The 21,556-nt window shown below is 45.8% G+C and overlaps 1 protein-coding gene across 2 annotated transcripts in view; it reads right to left on the minus strand.

The window, feature by feature from the left end:
• Positions 1 to 7,879: 7,879 nt before the first annotated feature.
• TOP1 (DNA topoisomerase I) overlaps positions 7,880 to 21,556 on the minus strand; it is an 80,275-nt gene continuing 66,598 nt past the window's right edge. Inside the window, exons 15-21 of one of the 2 annotated variants that reach the window (XM_030533186.1) lie at positions 19,844 to 20,029; positions 17,932 to 18,000; positions 16,321 to 16,435; positions 14,805 to 14,932; positions 13,032 to 13,126; positions 11,742 to 11,891; positions 7,880 to 9,320 (exon numbers count right to left, since the gene is read on the minus strand). In XM_030533186.1, the coding sequence (XP_030389046.1) occupies positions 9,218 to 9,320; positions 11,742 to 11,891; positions 13,032 to 13,126; positions 14,805 to 14,932; positions 16,321 to 16,435; positions 17,932 to 18,000; positions 19,844 to 20,029 (846 nt within the window). In that variant the 3' untranslated portion in view covers positions 7,880 to 9,217. Of the gene's footprint in view, positions 9,321 to 11,741; positions 11,892 to 13,031; positions 13,127 to 14,610; positions 14,713 to 14,804; positions 14,933 to 16,320; positions 16,436 to 17,931; positions 18,001 to 19,843; positions 20,030 to 21,556 lie in introns of those variants that run through there. The other variant, XM_030533187.1, reaches the window with a different exon arrangement.

The raw sequence follows: 21,556 nt of genomic DNA on the forward strand, positions 1-21,556 counted from the left end.
ATAATATCTGTTTTATAAAATTGGTTTAAGCTAATTCGAATTTATCCTGAAGTGTAGACGTACCCTTAGTGAGCGGCAGGCAGAGAAGACATTCAAACTCCTGATATTACTGACTGGCAGCTTCCAGAGCTTCTCCTTTAACCAATGATTCTGGAGCAGAAAGAGCAGTGCACTAGTCCTCACTTCCCCTAAGGCTACAGGTACGTGGGTTAGCTGCTACATGCAGCAATAGGTGGTTGTTGCAATGTAAACATCCTTCACGCACAGGTTCAAACCCCCCGGGGGGCCTTACTCTTGTTTTCAAACTAATGCCTGTGTTTGAACTCAAGCACTGATTCCATTTCCAGACAGACAGCAGAACCCTCTGCTCCCTTCCAATTCCCAAAGAGCCTCTAAGGCTTTATACAAAAAGGGGCATTTGCCTCAGTTCCAGGCAGCAGTATTGCTGCACTAGTGCAGAACCCGAGCGAAGATAAGGTAAATCATACTTGACATCAGAGCAGCTCACCTCTGCGTGGACTTGGGTAAAGTGCACCAACTCAGGCGATGGTTACCTTGGCTACAGCTTTGCAACACAGCCAGCTGGGATTTTTGCAACTAACCTTTTTTTTTTGGGGGGGGGGGGGGTGAGGGAGAAGAAGGAGAGGGGAGCATTGTTAAAAATTACAACGTCCCAAAACTGAAACTTGTCACAGGAAAAAGAGAGTCGGATTTGATTCATTTTCCAACATGAAAACATTTGGAAAAACAAATTTAAAAATTACCAAAATGTTTCATTTTGACGTTTTCTAAATGGAGAATTCCAGTTTTCTGCTCTGAAATGCCTTTTCATTTTGCAATTTATAGTAAAAGAAAATTAAACCTTAAAAGTGAAACAAAAATGTATTATTGACCCACACTGAAATTTTATTTATTTATTTTTGGGTGGCAAAAGTTTCCCAGATTTAGATTTTCTGTCCTGATTCCCATAGAATGGGAAAACCACTTCTCACCCAGCTCTACGTTGTACTGGGGCATCTCCAGTGCTGGCTGGAACTGGGGCAAATCCCCCAGCATAGGGCAGGCCTAAAAACAAGAGCTCCCCACTCCAGTCTCAAACACTGTTCTCTGCCCTTTCTCCAACAAGGAAAAGTGATAGTACATATAATGCTGAAGCAACCCAGTATATAGATTATAATCCAATTTGCGTCAAGCATCAGAACTCCTGCACACCATCTCCTTCTCCCATAGTATTTGCTTCCTAAAGAGTAGCTTTGTACTAGAAAAACATTTCAAACATGCACACGCTATATTCTATTGTATTTAGGTTTATATGATATCCTTATCATACCAGGAGATCGACAAATCGATGTCTGGTAGCCTTTTCACAACATTCATTGTGGTGATCAACAACATATAGGAGCACAACCTGAAGGCTGTCGTCTTGAACTTTGGTGTAAATTCATTTATGCTGACATCATCACTTTTGCAGTACCAGGCAGAGTTCTCACCACTTTCGACAACTCTCTCTCCACCGACCTGCAGAATACTTTCACTATTGGAAGCTCCATCTCAAAGCCTCCAAATTCTTGGTAATAGCTTTTCACCTAAACAACAAAGCCACCAAGGAACCACTCAGTGTCACCTCCTGTGGTTGACAGGTCCGTAATGAGCCCTACCCAAAATACTTGGGTGTAACCCTGGACAGATGCTTGACTTTTAGAGCTCATTTGGCAAAGGCACATGAGAAGGTAAAAACAAAGAAACGTGCCCACACCTCGAGCAGGGACTCTAGTACTGGTATACTCAATGGCTGAATATTGCGCACCAGTCGCTGCAGGTAGCCCACTTACCAAATTGCTAGGTGTATAGCTTAGTGCTGCTATGAGACTCATAACTGGAAAATGAAAATCAAGACCCATTCAATGGTTGTCCACTCTGGCACATGCACTCTGCCTAAAATTCAGAGAGAGAGAGAGAGAGAGAGAGAGAGAGAGAGAGAGAGACCCTCCACCCTTGTGAGTACAATCAAACCATGGCAGGCTTGAAATTACCAGTTCATAAGGGCCTCCAGGAGCTTCTGAAGAAACACCTGAAATCTTGCAAGCCTTTTTGGGGTTGGGCTAAAGTACTGAAAGTGCCCACATTCAGTCCTAAGGCACCCTCAGAAGAATTCTGGGATAATGCTTGTGTCCCAAACACACCTCATGGCCGCCACCCCCCAAAACAACTTTGAGGCTTTAATCTACCCTAGAAGCAGTGGTCTATTTTGAATCATTCCAGATCATCACATGGAAGATGCTGTCATCTCTTACACATCTGGGAGATGAGAGATGATGCACAGTGTGACTGTGGACACCAGCTGCAAATATAAATGATGGCCTACTTCAATCATTGGCTGGTAGCACCTCAGGTTTGCACCAAGCCACTAAATAATATATGAAGGTATGCCCATCTCATAGAATTGGAAGGTCATTGAGTCCAGTCCCCTGCCTTCACAGCAGGACCAAATACTGTCCCTGACAGATTTTTGGCCCCATATCCCTAAATGGCACCCTCAAGGATTGAGCTCACAATCCTGGGTTTAGTAGGCCAATGCGTGAACCACTGAGCTATCCCTCTTTGATGCAGTAATCTGAACCTGGTTATGTGGTTGCTTATCACCTCTCTTGCCATATGAAAGACTGCCCCAGCACTGCAGAATCAGTGCCCCTTTCAATAACGAATTAAGCATTGTGACTTACATCTGTCATGTGGTTTTTGCTTTCGCTCATCCCAGGGGAAAAGTTGTGTGCAGTGGAGTGTTTTGTTTTGGTAGGGATTCTTTTACACACACGTACACACTGCTATGTTAGAGAAGGCAAGATCAGAAAAGTGCACCTTGCACTTTGGAGCAGAAGGTGAGGTTTGAGATGGCCTTCGTACCTGTGGGAAGTCTCTGCAGTCTGGGATCAGCCCCTCAGAAACTTCTGTCTCCTGCACAGGTGGCTTCATGTCAAAAGTTCTGTTGTGCCCAAGGAGAGGCCTTCTGATTGTCAAAGCATCAGTAACTCATGAGGAATTTGCAGTATTGCCAACCCTAAACTTTCAAAAATCATGAGTCAGACCCCAAAGATATCATATGACTGGCCACAAATTATATCTTTTGTTTTTTTGTGGGTCCATCTTGATTTTTGAACTCTTCTTGCCCAGCCAGGTGGTGGGCGAGAGACAGATAGACAAGACACCTGGCCCCTGCTGCTGGAATTCTCACTGACGCTTGAACACCAAGCTTCCAGCTTCTCCTCATACTCCATCATCCTAATCAACTGTCTCCTTCCAGTTGCATCACTGCTCCTTCCCTAGCCCAGAAATTAATTATGCATCCCCTACGTGACACATCCCCACATCAGTTCTCCCCCTACCCCAAATCTGCTGCTTCTGCAGTGCCAGTTGCTCTCCTCTCCCCATCCCCAGACATGAGCTGACTTACCTATTGTTCACAGGAGAGGAAGGGGGAACGGATCTGGCCTGAGTGACTCGGCTCTTTCTGCTCTCCTCTCCTCTCCCCTCCCCTCCTTTAGAATAGTGTCAGTGGCTCCCTCTCTCCCCACTTTCCCCACAACCTCCTCTTGGCTTTGGGTGTGGGGAGCTCTGTCTTCTTCCTGCAACAGCTCTGAATGGTGGCTCTTCTCCAAGAGGTGGGCAAACGTGGATGACAGCCAACCAGAGGGAGTTTTTTCCCTAGGCAGGGCTGCAGTTCAAGAGAGGACTGCAGCTTCTGGCATCATAGCCAGGCTGGGACCGGTGAGAGCTGGGAACGCTGCATCGGCTTGACAGCACATGGCAGATGGAGGATGCTGGTGGGGTGCACAGAACATGGAGCAAATTGGTTCACACAGGGCCCCAGAGGGAGATTTTCAAAAGCTCCCGAGGGATTATGGAGCGCACGCATTGATTTTTAGTGGGAACTGGGCTCTTGAAATCTGGGCCAGTGTCTCTATAGTTTCCCTGTCTCTGAAAGAGGGATAACTGTGTTAACCACGTCACAGGGATACAAGGTGGATTAACCAGCATTTGTAACAATGCTTGGAAGATACCAACTATCAGGGATATTTCTCTGAATAAGAGGGTCATGGCCTTGTCCCTCGCTTGGTTCTATTATTTTGGATGCATAGTGTCTTCACCACCACCGTAAAAAAATAAATAAATAAAAGAAATTGGTCTTTTTCTGTTTGGCAACACTGGGCTTTCTTCACCTATTTCCAAACTAGCAAAAGCCTGGCACTTGCTTTCATGTCCCGATACAGTTTTGTCACAAGTTCGGCAGGAACGAGTCTTGCAAACAGCTGCACACGCAGCAAGCGAAGGTCCAAGATATTGTCACCTAGAGCAGGGGTTCTCAAACTGGGGGTCAGGACCCCTTTGGGGAGTCACCAGGTTATTACATGGGGGGGCACGAGCTGTCAGCCTCCACGCTAAACCTTGCTTTGCCTCCAGCATTTATAATAGTGTTAAATATATAAACAAGTGTTTTTAATTTATAAAGGAGGGGGTCGAACTCAGAGGCTTGCTATGTGAAAGGGGTCACCAGTACAATAGTTTGAGAACCACTGACCTAGAGTATGTTTCAGTACCAGAAGTTCATGTTGCCAAGATCTGGGTCCAAACAATGGGCTAGTATCACTTTAAATTATTTCTGAACAGACTTGAACCTCTTGTGTTCTCTCACTTGGCAGCACTGATCACATCAAGTATCACGTTTCATGCTGGAGAGGCCTTGGAGCTTTGTATTTCCTGCTTGCTTTAAAGCAGACAAAAGAAAGAGGGAATCCCTGGTGGGAAGCACCGCTGCCCTGAAATATGGGGGACGTGCTCGGTTTCCTGCTCTGTAACCTTCAGCATCAGAAGATAATCCAGCCTTGAGTTCTCAACTACTGGACAAGGGGGAGTTGGCATATACAGAAAGGATATTTTTATCCATCCGCCTTGTCCCAACATGAGCAAGCCGGGAAAGCTCAGGAAAGTTATTTACAGAAATGCGGACTTTCCAGTTCCCTTGGCATGCATTTTCTGCAGCGTGTGTTTGGTTTAAAAGGAAGCCTCCCGAGTAACCCGAAAGTCAAATTGCTGCAGCTACCGACAGACAGCAAATCACAGCAAACAAAAAACGCATGTCTTAAAACATGAGAATAATTCAGACAGGAAGCCATGCTTTGTACTCAGGCTGCTGAAAGCATGGATTTATGGAGGGGTTATTCCTAGTAGAACGCACTTGATGTTGAAATTGGCTATACCCTGCTTTACAGGTTTTAAAAAAAACAAACAAACGAACAGGTTTGATGGAAAATGTCTGAAGCCTTGAGGATCATCTGGGCAGGGGAGGCATGGTCATCAAACCCAGTGGGTAGCCCGAAAATCATGATGCTTTCCCCACAGATCTTTAGAGCACTCACAAAAAGCAGGAGCATTCCAGCAGAGATCCAGTGCCTCCACAATACTCACATGGCAGGCAGCCTGTGGGACCACCACACCTGGGCCGAACCCTGGAATACAAGTGTCACAGCACAGAAAGAAGGCTGACATTAACTTACATGGGAAAACCCTCACATCTTTCTTGCCTTCCCACCCTTCCGCCATGAAGCCAGAAGGGTGCCCAAAAGGGAAATGATACAATCCCAATCCAATTCCGCTCCCCATTCCCTATCCCGTGGAGAGAAATCTGGCCAAAGCACAGCTATTCAGCTGATGGAGAAAGTGAGGCACAAAGAGGTGAGAACACATGGCAAATCAATGGCTAATCCAGGAATAGAGCACCAGGTCTCCTGACGCTCACTCCACAACTTCACCAACAGACTGCACCATATTGGAGCCTTCAGCATTTCTCCTGTTGCGAATTCTGCACTGGACAGACTGGACAGGTGCTTCAAGGTAGCCGGGGTTAATCCTTTCTCTGCAACACCCCCCTGCATCCTCCGTTTTGTTGCGGCACGTTCACCATTTCCTCCCCCTAATGGGTCTCCGAGTGAGTTCAGACCTGGGAGAAGTGCCAGTCTGGAGCCCTCTGTCCTGCAGCCAGTGGCAGGACAGGCTTCCAAAAACAGGGCACAGCCCAATGCCCTAGTGTGCAGGAAGCAGCTGTAGGGGTGGGAGGGCAGGTCAGCTTCCTTAGCCTTTCTCCCCCAAGCTACGGATCGTACAGGGGGTCCAGTGCTGAGGCTCATCCACGCAGAACTGGTCGAGACCATCACCAACTCAAACACTACTGAAGTGGGGCATGCTGAGTTTGCTGGCCTGGGGAAAAATGAGGGTACAACTGGAGCTCTCTGAAGTATCACTCGATTCCCTACACTCTGAGCCAAGGGAAGTCCCATGGTCAGAATGAGGGCTTCTATCCAGCGCTGGTGTTATACAGCCCTGCCAGAGCACAGCGTGCCGCACTGTTCTTTGAGGCAAGGTGGAAGCCCCCCTGGTATTTGTTTCCAGTTTCTCTCTAAAGGAAGTTAAAGAACCTTTTGTGGAGGGGCAGGAAATCTCCTGTCACCCGGCCTACAATCTTCTTGTACTCCAATAGCTTATAGCACCCACAGCTCCATGAGCCATTGCTAAGCCCATAACGGCAGCTCCATTTCCCAGCAATGCACCATATCACCCATTTGACAACTCACTGCTTTCCAGCACTCCCCCTTATCTGTTCCACTCTCCTTGTACAGCCTGCACACATACAGGAAAGCCCTTTCAAGAGACCAGCCCCATCTTGAGAATAGATATCCAGATGACAGCCCTGCATTGTACAATGAACTCCCACCGATCACAGGGGCAGCTCTGTTCATGGAAAGCTTGCAGGAGCAGGCCCTTGGAATGGAATGATCGTTTTTAACCAGACACTCATGTTTTCACATACACTCAAACCCAGGCAAATCCAGTCTTACAGCAAGTGCAAGCGGGGAAGCTGCAGGAGCCATCCAGCATGACAGTGTACAGCAGGTTCAGACCTGATGAAAGTCAAATCATCTCTCTATCATCTATCAGCATCACCAAGATTGGAACAGAGAAAGAACAGTCGACCGCATGAAAATAAAGTAAGACCCCTATATTGCTACCTCTTTATCTTGAGTCTCCACCCTCCGACTGGACAGCAGAGGGCTGTGCGCTCCCCCCAGCACTGGGATGAAATCCAGCACACCGCAAACACCACACAACAGCTAGGAAGACAAGTGAAGACGAGTTAGCCAACATAATGCACAAGGAACAGTTTAGAAAGGCAGCACAATGACAATGTCAGGGCAAACATCCTCAACAGTAGTAGAAAATTCCACGGGATCCAAAGACCACTCATAAATCAGAATCTTAATTTTAGAGTTCATCAAAAATCTGGCCCCTCCAGGCACACCTTAGTACCACACGAGGTCACAGTTTCAGAGGGAGGAGTGCCACCCACTGAATCACCAACAGCACTTTTTGGAACACCCGGCTTTCTTTGAAGCTCTCATATCCAACTACTGACCCAGCCTAAGAACAGTTTAGTCTATGAGCTGCAATGAGATTACAGCTTGAGGTGTTCTTTGTGTAATGGCAGTGTCCCATTGTGCCAGGCGCTGTATAAATACAGTGAGAAAATTGCTGTCCCCAATCTAGACAGACAACGGGTGGGAAGGAAGTCAGAAGTATAGGTGAAGTGATTCACCCAATGGTTACACACTAGACCAGTGGCAGAGCTAGGACTACCCCACAATTCTCCTGACTCCCAGTCCAGTGCACTGTCCAGGGACCATGTTATGGCAGCTTGCACATGTTGAGGAGGAGGGCTAACAGGTTGCTTTGTCACAGCTAAACCACACCCCTTTAGTGAGGCTTTCACTGATGGAGGCTGCTGTTGGCCCCGTGGGTAGTTGGACAGAAGAACACACAAACGCCAATGTTCGGTTAAGTTGTAGGAATTTATTTTAAATAACCTACAGTTGATTAAAAGGGAATTCATGATAAAAATAGAAGATACTTGTTGAGGAAAGACTGCGGGAAATGGTCTTCTCACACACACTAAGCTAACAATGCCTCTAAAACTAATGATTATAGCCAAAAAAAAAAAAAAAAAAAAGGTTTCACATTAAAATTCTGCTTTTTAATTTTTAAAATTTTTGTACACAATTACAAAAGAAAAAGTAAAAGCCCTAAAATCTTGATTATTTTTCCTTTTTTGGACCAATGCTCATTTCCCTCGAAATTTATTGACCTGTGAAACTTCTTTTTACACAATAAAATCTTTCAAGTAAAAGAGGGGAGAGGGGTTAAAAAAAGGGGGAAGCAAAGAAAACAGTCTGCCAAACCTAAAAAGTGGGTATTCTTGAAGTGTATAGAACATGCTCAGAACAAAGGATGATGGGAAAATTGTCTGTCACTGATTTCATTTCTCCTCAAATTCCACACTCATCCCTCCCCCCCCACACTCATCCGTCCCTCCCAATCTTCCCCCCCAAATCTACACGATCTTTAAGATCAAGAAGAAAAATGTTTAAATATTTAAAAATAATTAAAAGAAATAAAAATTCACATTTAAAAAAAGAACACTCAAGTCAGGAAGCATCTTCCCATCATGCTTTGCTTTGAACAGATGTGGTGGGTTGTTTTGCATTTTTATTAAATTCATGTTCCGATGCCACGATTGTTTTGAGTAAAACTAACAAAAAATAAAATAAAATAAAAGCAGGTATCTCCATGACCATCGTGACAGCTGTGTCAGGTGCGTTGGGTTTTAAAATTTCGTTAAATTCCTGAAATGGGGCAGAGGGAGGGGCAGGGGTTAAGGAGTCCATTTTCTATTAAAATATAGAAGTTATTGCAAAACCCTAACTGTAAAAACGCACCAATATAATTGGATTTTGTATACAGTAGCTAAAAGATCCCCCAAGCTCTTCAGTGTAATGATGAATTTGCCTGGTGGAAGGTTGACAAATCCCCCATCCACTTGCCCTGCCTCGAGAGAAACAAAACAAAAACAAAAAACAAAAATCCATACAGCTAGAATTTGGATCTCTGAAACATTTTTAAATAAGTTGTCCATAGGACAACTGGCTCAGCTCCTTTATAATATTTCCAGGTTTATCTTTTCTCAAAGACGTTGATTTCTTTGTCTGATGCTCGCTTGCCCCTCCTTACCCCCTCCCCCACAATTAGGACAAGTAAGGCTCACAGTTTATCAATCTCCCTAAAACCAGGCCCCCCCCCCCTTTTCCATAAAATCCAGCTCATTAAAAACAGGTTAAAACTCATAATCTTCCTCTGCCATGTCAATTGCCCAGGCAAATTTCTCTCGTTGGGTTTTGTTATAAATCTTCTCTATAGGAATTCCCCACTTCTTACACCTGCAGGAGAGAAGGAGACAAAAAGTTAGTCACCTGGGCTCACAAACATGTTCTCTTAATAGAAGCACCTGTCTGAGGATCATTATCCTTTTTGCTCCAATGCAACCTTTTTTCTGTTGTCTCTTGTGCCCCCCTACTCACTGGCTCATACAAAGCTGGTTCTCCCTCCACCCCAGGTTACATCTCCCACCACACTTGCCAACCCCTATTCACAATTCTTGACTAACTCAGCTTGCTGCTAGCTGTCCCTCTCCTTAATATTTGCATAGAGGGGCTGTCATAAACAGATAGTTAAGGGTTAATAGAACAGGAGTACTTTATGTCTCTTTTGACTGTAAAGGGTTAACAAGTTCAATGAGCCTGGCTGTCACCTGACCAGAGGACCAATCAGAGGACAGGATACTTTCAAATCTTGAGGGAGGGAAGTTTGTGTGTGTGCTGTTAAGTTTTTGGTTGTTGTTCCCTCTGGGTTCTGAGAGTGACCAGACGTGCAACAAGGTTTCTCTCCAATCTCCCTGATACTATTTTGAATCTATAAGAACCTGTAAGTACTAGGTGATAAGGCGAGTTAGGCTTATGTTTGTTTTCTTTATTTGCAAATGTGTATTTGGCTGGAAGGAGTTCAAATGTGTATTTGACTGGAAGGGTTTTAATTTGTACTTTTATACTTAGGCTGGGAGGGTATTCCCAGTGTCTATAGCTGAAAGACCCTGTAACATATTCCATCTTAAATTTACAAAGATAATTTTTACTGTTTTTTCTTTCTTTAATTAAAAGCTTTTCTTGTTTAAGAACCTGATTGATTTTTTTTATTCTGGTGAGACCCCAGGGGACTGGGTCTGGATCCACCAGGGAATTGGTGGGGAAAAAGGAGGGAAGGGGGAGAGAAAGGTTAAATTTCTCTCTGTGTTAGGATTACTTTCTTTCTCAGGGAGAATCTGGGAGGGGGAGAGAGAAGGAGAGGGGAAGGTGAATTTTCCTCTCTGTTTTAAGATTCAAGAAGTTTGAATCACAGTGATCTTCCAGGGGAACCCAGGGAGGGGAAGCCTGGGAGAGGCAACGGTGAGGGAAAGGGTTTACTTTCCTTGTGTTAAGATCCAGAGGGACTGGGTCTTGGAGGTCCCCGGGCAAGGTTTTGGGGGGGACCGGAGTGTACCAGGCACTCGAATTCCTGGTTGGTGGCAGCGCTACAAGTACTAAGCTGGTAACTGAGCTTAAAGGAATTCATGCTGGTACCCCATCTTTTGGATGCTAAGGTTCAGAGTGGGGAATTATACCGCTAGCTGTCCCTCTCCTTAATATTTGCACAGAGGGGCTAATCGGGGACAGGACTCCACTGCGCTTGGCATGGTACACAAAAGGTGTACAACACAGTGCTTGTGTCAAAGAACTTACAATTTGCTGTGCCTCCTTCCCAACCTCACCCACTACCCAACCTGCCTGCTGCAGATTTACCTCCCTTCCCACAGTCCTCCAATCCTCCAACATGCCAAACTCAGGGGGGTCGGCACCCTTATCTGTCCCCATCACTGTGATCACAGGTCACGTTTGAGATGTTACTACACAACATCTTTCCGATGCCACATGGCAGGACCTGCGGCTAGCAAGTCCAAGCTCTTTTAGTCACTCGGAGTGATTACTTTGGGATGGAGTTAACTCACAAGGATAATGTTCAAGTTGCAAACCATCCTGCAAGTGCTAGTAGCTAAGGAGAAGTTAGGATGGCTAACGGAGATCACAGGACAGGTGTATCTTTGCTAAGAACCAGCCAGGCTGCTGAAGAGTTTTTCAATTTGTCTATATGCATGCATTGAAAGCAAAGTGGAGATCCTTTGGCAACAGCCACCTCTCCTCAAACAGAAGCCTTTGCCGTAGGAATTTCTAATACCGTAGGCAATTTAAAAGGCTAAATTCACCTCTGACTGCAGAATCCCCAACTCCTGAGTCTGACAGAGGTTGGGTTGAGACTGTTCACATCGCAAGCCGCTTCCCTCACAGAACTGGCATGATTGCAGTGTCTGCTCAGAAGGGGCTAAGGCCTGAAATAATGAGCAGAATGGCGTGGCTGGCCAGAGAAAAGAGATGTGCTAGGAGAGCTGAGGGGGAGAGAAAGGAAGTGTTCACAGTATGCTTGTCTCTAACCTCTACAGATGCTAAATTAAGACACCAAATGTAAGAGACAACAATGTAAATGGTCACTGCCCTTTTGGTCCCAGAGAGACTGCGGCTGCTGCTGGAAGGTGCTCTTAGAAAAAATAATGACTGAGGTTGGCCTAAAATACAAAAGATTCAGAGAGGCTGAGATTTCCGAGAGGGTCAAGCTACTGCCTGGAAATGGATCAGAGCAATGCTAAAGCCTCCCACCACTCAGAGAACACAGCACAGGGACCGGCAGAAATCCTTCCCCACATGGCAGCTTACCAGGCAACTGAGATCCTAGGATCCAGGTAGTTGAGTTTGGAGGTGCTCAAAGCAATTTGCTTGTTCTCCTCTCTGTCTGTGGCCTGAACCTCCAGCTTCATCAGCTGCTCCTCAATCCTCTGCACGGCTTTTTTCTTGCTCTCTACTGTCCTGTGGGTGGGGAAAGAATCAGGGAACTGTTCAGAAAGAGCTTGGCCTTCGTGGGGTTACATTATTACCCTACACGGATTCAAGGAGACCCTAGTAACTTGCACCTTCCCTGAAAAGATCCAGTGCTTGGCAAATGATGCCAATCAGGACTGAGATGCAGCCATCAGCGAGGTGAAAGCTGACAACACTTTAAACAGTCCAATACACAAAATCAAGAATCTGGTATCAACTAAAGCTATCTGATAACGTTTTAAGGAGGCAGAATGCAGTTCCCTAAGCTGGAATTTGTCCAGGACTCTAGAGGTAACATTCCTATTCCCATATAAAAAGAACCCCCAGTTTTAAAGCCAGGCATGAAGTGGCATGAGATCATCTATTAAGCACAAGAGTGCAGTATTCAGTCTGATCTGAAAGAGGGTCATTTTTTCTACTGTTTGTAGAGTGCCCCCTTGGAAGTCTAAGTACAAGTGTATGCTCCTAGCTGGTTTTTGCATTCAGCACCCAACACGCTGCTCTGTAGTTTCTACTGGAGTAGACACTAAGATACCATCCATCTCCTACTCTGTGCACCAGAGGGGAAGCACACTGCTCAGCAAACTGCTTCCAAGGAGAGGTAGGTAGGTGGGTGGGTACGGCCTGTTCGGCGGAGCAGGACAGAGAGAGGTTTTGACGAGTCATAACAAAATGATATCTTTCCTGAGAGACTGAAAGCTAACAGAGTGAAGATGGCCCACTAATAGGCCCAGGAGATGTGATCTGGGGATTCTGAGCAGTGTTCTGCACTCTCCTGTCACAGACTTGCTTCGTCTCTTACTAAACCATCAGCCACATGCTGAGCTCATGCAAGCACTGGAGGTGAGGGTATGTTGTGAAAAGCAGAGACCCATGCAGCTTGCTAGTGACCACGGAAGGAGAGACAATGACAGACTACAGTGTGCTCCTCAGCGAGGTGGCCATTTGCTAATGCAGGCCTGAAAGCATGAGGGGTGGGGAACAAAAACTTGGAGGATCACGGATCTGGAGGGAAGGGGGGAGGTATTTGAAGCAGCATGGCTGCAGCAGCAATCCCGTTTTGGGTTACCGCCCTGTGCTGTCATTGTAAGACCTTTTACAGCTTATCTGCACTGAAGTCAGACTTACTTTTTGGACTTTTCATCCCTCCGGACCTTGGCATCGGCTTTGGCGCTTTTCAGTTCTCTCCTGGCATCGGCTAACTGGTCCTTCTTGGCATCAATCTGGAAGAGGCAAAAACCCAGAGAGCAGGGTGGGAATTAGGAGTCAGACCCACAAAGCATGAACGACTACAGAAGAGGGGTTCGCTGACATCCAGGGGAACTGTACAAACCCTCCTAGCAGATTTGCCACCTGCATCGAAGGGCCTGGGATTCAACCGGTGAAGTATATGTCTGAGTGGGACACGAGCCTGGATCTAATCCACAGCAGAAGAGCCAGATGGGGCTTTAAATAAATCCTCACACACTGGGCCTACATTTTCAAAGTGACTAGTGACTTAAGACACCGTAATGGTGTCTAATTTCCTATGGACTTGTGGCCTCTGACAATCAAGTCCTTCCAAGGTGTCTCAAGGTGAACACTGGAAAATAGAGTCACTCCGAATCACTAATCACTTTTGTAAAAATTAGGCCATTGGGATTTCAAATGTGCTGTGCACAGAGACCAGCTTGTGGACGGTGCAGAGGGCATCGTCTTTCTCATAGTAAGAAGTTCCTATGGCATTAGGAATGGAGAGCTCCAACCAGAAGGTGGTATGTAGGATAAAGCCTCTGGTTACTGCTCAGGAACTGGCACCTGAGCAAAGGAATGGAGTGGAAGTACAGTAGGATCTGCCAAAGCAGAGCTGGCCAATAGCCCATTTAGTCGGTTAGCCTCTCTGAGTATGCTGGATGCAAACCAATAAAAATGTATCGAAATGTGCCATACAATCCCATGGAGGGACATTTCCTGACCCAGGCTGGTGATCAGTTTATGCCCTGAAGCATGAGGATTCCATGCTCTTGTAATCTTCCAAAAAATATCAAGAACTGAATCCAGACAGTCAGCCTGAGCTTGGGATCTAGTAAGGTTTAAAGACTCCCAGCTCCTCAGTCCTTAACTGTTATTTTCATACTCTCCACCTCCTCCCAAGGTAACAACTCAATTCAGCTGTAAAAATCAGGGGTGGGGGCAGCCAGGTTAGGTGTTACAGAAGCAAGAGAACACCCCAGTGCTAAAACAGAACACCTTATTGAGAGGGTTATTTTAAAGTCAGGCTGTGAACAGACCTAGCCAAATTTTGACCTCATGGCCTTCGTCAGAAACAATCTGTAAAGGAAGAGGTCGAGTTAGCGGAGTAGAGTGCACTGTGTGCAAAAGCTGCATTGATACAAAGGTCTACCAGGCCACTCTGAAGGGAGCAGACACCCACTCTGGTTTCCTTTCAGGGCCACAAATCAGAGAAAAGGCCTGTGGTTTTAAGTTAAGCTCTGTAGTGTGTCCTCAGCATGCGAATCAGACTTTGCTGAGGGAAAAGTGACATCTTGCAAGAAAGATATTCTAGGGGCTTTTCTGGCCCAGGAAGCCAGCTTATGCCCTTGGCACCTGATTGGTTGGCTGGGGCAGAAAGTCAGCTGAGAGGTGGCAGATTTTGTTCTCTCCCAGTGGAGAAGGGTGCTCGTGTCTCAGATGATCTGTCTTCAAGGTGGAAGATTTCCTTTTAAAAACCAGAGGACTCGCCTTACAAGACAGAGTGGTTTCAGACCCAGCCACATTAGCACTCCGTCGGCAGTGGAAAGTGGACTCCCCTTTAGTGGAGTTTGATACACTGCAATTAGAAGCAAATGATGATATACCCACAACCAAAGGAAAAAAGTGATTTCTAGCTCTGTCTGTAATCTGAAGCAGACTAAAAATTACCTTTGTTTGTAGATTCATCATGGATTTCTCAAAAGTCTTTGGTGGCGCCCTCTGGTGGTTACACAGAATAGCAACAGCTCTATTGGCACGGTTATAGGAAAGAATCTTTGCTGGGATGTTATCATCCGCTGAAAAAGTTGAAAAGCAGGAGAAACAATTCTGAGAGGTTGAGCAGCCATGGATATGCATGCACCATTGCTTTTACTGATTCATATTCACTAATGAGGCTAAGTTAGTCTGCATTAATCTCTAGTATGCTGGCCCCCGCACTGCATTTAAATGAATTTATCCTGGCACCAAGGAGTTAAAGATGTCATTTTCTTCTCTTTGTCATAAGTAATTTTGGGCAACAACAGAGAGGTCGGGAGGGATAGCTCAGTGGTTTGAGCACTGGCCTGCTAAACCCAGGGTTGAGAGTTCAAACCCTGAGGGGGCCACCTAAGGATTTGGGGCAAAATCAGTACTTGGCCCTGCTAGTGAAGGCAGGGGGCAGGACTCAATGACCTTTCAGGATCGCTTCCCACTCTGTGAGATAGGTACATCTCCATATATTATTATTAGGGGCAGCATATCTGGCACTCAGAGCAGGGTCAGGACTCTTCTTGATATTACATAACCTTGGGCCTGACATTTAACTGTGCTAAGCCACCATTCCCCCTTCTGTAGGAAGAACAATAATTCCCTGCCTTAGAAGGGGGATTGGCTCATTGGCTCATCCATGTTTTGTGCAGCATTTGGATGGATGGAGTTACACAAATGGCCAAGTACTAATGTTGCCCTGCATGTCTCAGATGCATAGAGGGGGGGGATTTTCCAGGACATAGCCACTCTCCCTCTCTCCCCACCTCAAAGGGTCACTTCTAAAATTTTAAATTTCTTAAGATAAAACACCCATCAAGATAGTGGGGGGCAGGTCCTAGAGACCTAGCTGTGCTGGTTGCAGGACACCTGGGGATGATGGTATGAATACACCAAAGATGGCTGTAGGCCAAGTCTGCATTACCCCAATCTTGAGGTCACTGGCCCATCCCCAGTGCAAGCCAGTAGCCACAGGGCTGTTCCCTTAACAAACTCTCCCGCATCAGCCATGCCTCCTATGTTGGAGGCTGCAAGGGGAGTAGCACAGGTCTAGAATAGCCAACCCTATGCCACCTGGCATTTTAAGGGAATCCCTAGGAAGCCAGTAATGTCCTCTTTGAGATTGCCTTGTGCCACTAGAGTGGGACAAGACAGTCTTGTGAGAGACCAGAAAATACTTTCCCTATAATCTAAACACTTCAAGGGAGGTCAAACTTTGGGCTTAAGCTGATGGAGGGGAGAGTTTTTTGGGGAAAAATCCTAAGCCGCGTTTCATCCTAAGTAACTTGTCCATCCCCTTCCTAGGGTTTTGGCCCTCGTTATCCAGCAAGACCATTTTGTACTCACTGAGACACCTCAGAGATCCACCCCAAGGCATCACCATCACACAAATCATCACCACAAATGAGGCTAGGTGGTCCCAGACAATAGCACTTACGGGTAGTGAGTTCTTTTAGCTGCTGCTGTAGCGTGATGGAGGCATTGTAAGTACGGAATACCTTGGCTGTCAGGCCCTCCATGAGGTCTTGAAGATGTTTATTTAAGATACTGGTCTAAGGGAGCAGAAAGAGTTTGAGGTTTCAGTCACTCCAGCATTAGGACTAGAATCCTTCTGAATATCTGCATCCTTGCTAGACTCACAGTCTTGCCATTGGACCAGAGGTTTAGCTGTGAATTTCTAGGTACACACACTATGATCCAGGCAAGGAAAATATGTAACCCATGCCTGGAATCTTCCGATGTCTTCCTTAAGCCAATATAGGAATAATGGAATATGTGGTAGCTACAACTATTGACAAAGCGAACAAGGGGCTGGAGTGGAACTGGGCTTTAGATCGGCACTGATGGAGACTAGGGAGGAGGAAGAACTAGCATCTGATGTGACCACCTGAATGAATGGCAAAGCAATTCTTGCTTCACTGTTATACTTTTGGCCCCAATACAGGGAGGTGGGTCAATCTCACCTCAGTAGGAGCACTCAGGTCCTTCAGTGTTCAAGTTGATCTGAAGGTGTGGGGGGGGAGGGGGTTGGACAGCAAGGCATTCGCCTCACACATCCCATGCCTCCTCCCCACGCTTAGGCTGCTGTTGCATAGCAACAAGCCCTTAGTGAGAGCAAGCCAGACTGCTTAAAGACTGAGGTTTTGGACCAGTCACTTAAATGTGCACATCTCTACTGGAGACAGATGGCTGTTGCCTCTGTGCCAGTCTCTGCCAGGCCCACTGGAAAGAGTCAGATGAAATCTAGGCCTTCTCTGCGGCAGTACAATTTGCTGTTGGCTGGCAAAAACAACAGAGCCGTCGTACCATGTTCGTCTAATACAGGGGTGATCAAACTTTTTGGCCTGAGGGCCACATCGGGGTTCCGAAACTGTATGGAGGGCTGGGTAGGGAAGGCTGTACCTCCTCAAACAGCCTTGCCCCCACCCTATATCTGCCCCCTCCCACTTCCCGACCCCTGACTGCCCCCCCTCAGAACCTCATCCAACCCCCCCGCTCCTTGTCCCCTGACCGCCCCCTCCCAGGACCCCCACCTCTAACCACCCCCCAGGACCTCATCCCCCTATCCAAGCCCCCTGTTCCCTGTCCCGACTCCTATCCACACCCCTGCCCCCTAACAGGCCCCTAGAACCTCCGCCCCATCCAACTGCCCCCTGCTCCCTGTCCCCTGACTGCTCCCCAGGACCCACTGCCTGTTATCCAACCCCCCCACCCCTACCCCCTTACCATGCTGCTCACAGCACCAGGACTGGCAGCCATGCCGCCCGGACAGAGCCAGCCATGCCAGTGGCTTTTGCAGCTGTGCTGCCTGGCAGGAGCTTGCAGCCCCTCTGTCCAGAGCACTGGCAGCTCGGCGAGCTGAGGCTTGGGGCACAGCAGGGGAGGGGTTGGGGGCTAGCCTCCCTGGCCAGGAGCTCAAAGGCCAGGCAGGATGGTCCTACAGACCAGATGTGGCCTGCGGGCCGTAGTTTGCCCACCTCTGGTCTAACAGCATAGCAAGAATCACTAGGATTAGATTAAGGAGCTCTGAAGCAATATTGTTGCTTACATTGAGTCTGTCAAAGAGGTCATCCTCAGGCTGCTTGTTCTCCATGAACAGCTGAAGATTCTTAAAAACCTACAAGAAAGGAGAAGGGAAAAAAATACTTCACAAGGCACAGCAAGGAGACTAGATGGCCTTGGGTTTGGGAATGGGATAGAGAGCCTTTTGCTTCTGGATTTCCAGTTCAACAGTGACTGAAGGTCACTGCCTTCTGAAGGCTACCTGATGGTCCATGTGAGAAAAGTTGGATCCCCTTCCAAGTGGACAGGTGTCCACATCCCAAGTCACCACTAGAACTTGTGCTAATGGTCTCCTCCCTGACAGCAGAAGAGCCAAGGAGTGAATGGCCCATCTCACCTCTCTGAGGTGATCTCTCTAGGTCAGAGCTGAGAAAGACTCTACTACTGCCATTGCTCTTAAGTGCCCTGGTTAAAGAGAGAGCCAAGCTGGCACTTTTCCTCGGCAGAACAAGGTTACTCTCAGAGCATCCTTGCTACCAAATGGGCACCCTGATCCTTCTCCCATTGGGCAGAGTTGTCATCTCAGGCCAAACCAATGATGTAATCCCCTTTGGCAGCCCCGATACAGCCACATCCCTTTGTTGCATTTGCTGTTTCACACAACACCACCACAAGCAGTTACACACAAAAACAATCAAGGCTTCCTAGATTATGCAGACAGACCAGGAATCCCTGCTCTACATAGCTCTGAAATCACTTGAAAATTCAACTTCCAGGCTTTTCAGCAACACATTTTGACAACAAGACATCTCTATTTTCATAATAATTAATTCCTCCACTGTGAGCTCTTAAAGAACACACCCAAGAGGGACTAATGTCATGAATTTAGGAACAGAAAAATAGATTTTTCTTTCTTAACTCCTGTGACCCCCTCATTTCTATAATAGGGGCGGTTTGAAAAAAAAATCAACATTTACTGCCCTTTGTCATTCAATTTGTCACAGCATTACAGACACTGTATTTTACACACTGTGCAATGTGTATAGTTAGTGGGTCAGATTCCTCTCTCTTACACCAGAGTAATATAGCGTAAATAACTCCCTGGATTTTTTTTAATGCCTCTGCTTATATTGAGTGGATGGAGATTTATCTTGGAGCCATCCAAGTAACAAGAGAGAGAGAGAGAGAGAGAGAGAGAGAGAGAACTGGTGGACTGAATATAAACAAAGCAAATAAATATTGCATGGAACAGAAAGGTCTCAGTCAGCAGGTATGTACTTTGTACAGTAGTTCTTAGGTCAGGCATACTTCAGTGAAGCTGCTCCACTGATTTACACCAGACTATCTGAGAACAGGGCCTACCCCACTGAAGGCAGGCATTCAGACAAGAGCTTCAACAAAAGAAATCCCTTGTATAATATCCAGGCACACATCCATGATACTTGATGTACAACTCCAAGTTTACTTACTGCTACACTAGTAACAGTGCAGCCCCGTACTGACCACCCTGTGCTCTTCATGCTGCTGGGGAGGCTTGGCTTTTGCACCTGTGGCTATGATTGTGTCCCAACGATATCTATCACCGAGAAAAAGGCAGGATGCTAAGGCTACAGACTAGCAACACATCCACATAATGGCTTTAAAATAACCATTGCTGGTCATGTGGATATGGCATGGACTAAACGGCCACCAGCTCAGAGTATAGAGACTTTAGAAAAGGAGAAACCTCAATAAAGGCCTCACAGTACGGTTACTTCACATCAGAACCAGGCAAATGGCAGCCTTACTTCTCCAAAGCACCCACAGGAAGGGGAGGGCCAAAGATAAGCTAACTTATTTTTGCCTTCATATTGGATAAAACACGATGTACAGGAAACACCATGTCTGGAGATTTTCCACCAGCCAGTTCCTCCTTTCCTTGTACAGTGCACAGAGACAAGGAATGGGAAACATCTCACCCTCTTCTCAACAGGGACTTTGTTGTAGTATCGGATGGAGTCTTTACCGAGGAAGTCAAATTCAACCATGTATTCCTGGCCATCCAACTCCGGATGCAAATTAATATGTTCCACTCGGAGGGAGCAACAGCCAACGGTGTCCGCTGTTTCCCCTTCTTCCTTCTCATTACCAGCTCTCAGGGCAAGCTACAAAGTGAACAAGAGAAGGGGAGGTGGGCAAATGGAATCAAAATAAGAGGTTTAGCATTTCAAACTGCTCTGGTAATTATGGATTGTGGGTCCTCTGGGAGTCCTTGTCTGCCATAACCAGGGTATGCCGATTTAGCATGGTACCATGTGCCTGATCCTTGAACAGAAGGGGAGCACAGACATTCAGAGAAGCTAAAAACAGGTAACTCTCAAAAGGAGAGGTTTGAAACTTGGATTACTGACGTTAAAATATAAATATCTAGTGTCACAATGAAGTGCAATGGAAGTTATATGGCTGGAGCCAAAAAGAGGAGAAGACATAAGATACATCAAAATCAGGATAAATAAAAAGTTGATTATTTTTTAAACTGGATTTTTCATTTAATTTAAAAACATTTTTTAAAAAAATATGTTTACAATTAAATTGTACATTATGATAAAACTTATGTTAATCCCTAGTTTACTATAATTATTAAAAAGTATTTAAATAAAAAAGAAAGCTTGTGCCTTAGTTACTTTTGGTTTCATTTTAACCAGCAGTTGCACAGAGAACATGTATTAAGGTTCTTTATTTGCACTAGTTTATTCAAACGTGTGAGAAACTGACAGAGTTGACCAAATAGGAAATCTTTTCCTCTTCTAATCCATGCATACAGACTAGATGGGAGAGGATAAAATCTATTAATGCTAAAGACATGGGGCCAGATTTTCAAAGATATTTAGACACCTTAAGGATGTAGATAGGTTCCCACTGGGATAAAAAGAGCAAATAAGCAGGTTTAAAAATAAGAATCTTCATAAGTGTAGACTAAGCTATAAGATTGCTCAAATAAATGTATATAGATATAGTGTATCTTCCTGGTTGGCCAAAAGTACCACATTTAGAGGCTATATATAATTGCAAATAAACATGTTTTAATATTACCTGCCAAGGAGAATGAACCTTTCTTTAGGAAAATAACTAAAAAGTACACATGCAATACAAGATTAAAAGCAATTATTTACATAAAGTTTCCTGCTTGCTAATTTAAATCATGACTAAAATTACTGTGATTTAACTCCATCCACACAGATCAGAATGAGTAATTAACTGGTCACAGAAGCCACACAGCAGTGCAATCAGTATTAGGGCACAGTTTTAAACACTACAGTTGCATAAACATGGTGACCAACTACAGTTTTCTTCAGTGTGGCAAGAGCAATTAGCACAGTTGATGTCAAGAGTCGTGAGGTTCATAACGAAGTGATAATAAAAAGCAGAGCATTCTAGTAGGAGTTAGAAACTGCTGGAGCCAAGGACCATACACCCACTGCAGAGCTCCCACTGATCCACTGGGGGACTCTGGAATTAACCTAATTGTGACTTTTGTCTGAACAAAAACAATATTGCCCAATGTAGCTAGGTTCAGTATGGCTATTTACTGATCTGGATTTTCAGTTAATTGTGAGGAAGTGGAGACCAGTGTCACTCCAGGAGGAGACCTCTGGGTACTCTGAGGACTGGACTTCTAATAGAATAACCGG

The sequence above is a fragment of the Gopherus evgoodei genome, chromosome 14 (genome assembly GCF_007399415.2).
Source record: "Gopherus evgoodei ecotype Sinaloan lineage chromosome 14, rGopEvg1_v1.p, whole genome shotgun sequence".
NCBI lineage: Eukaryota > Metazoa > Chordata > Testudines > Testudinidae > Gopherus > Gopherus evgoodei.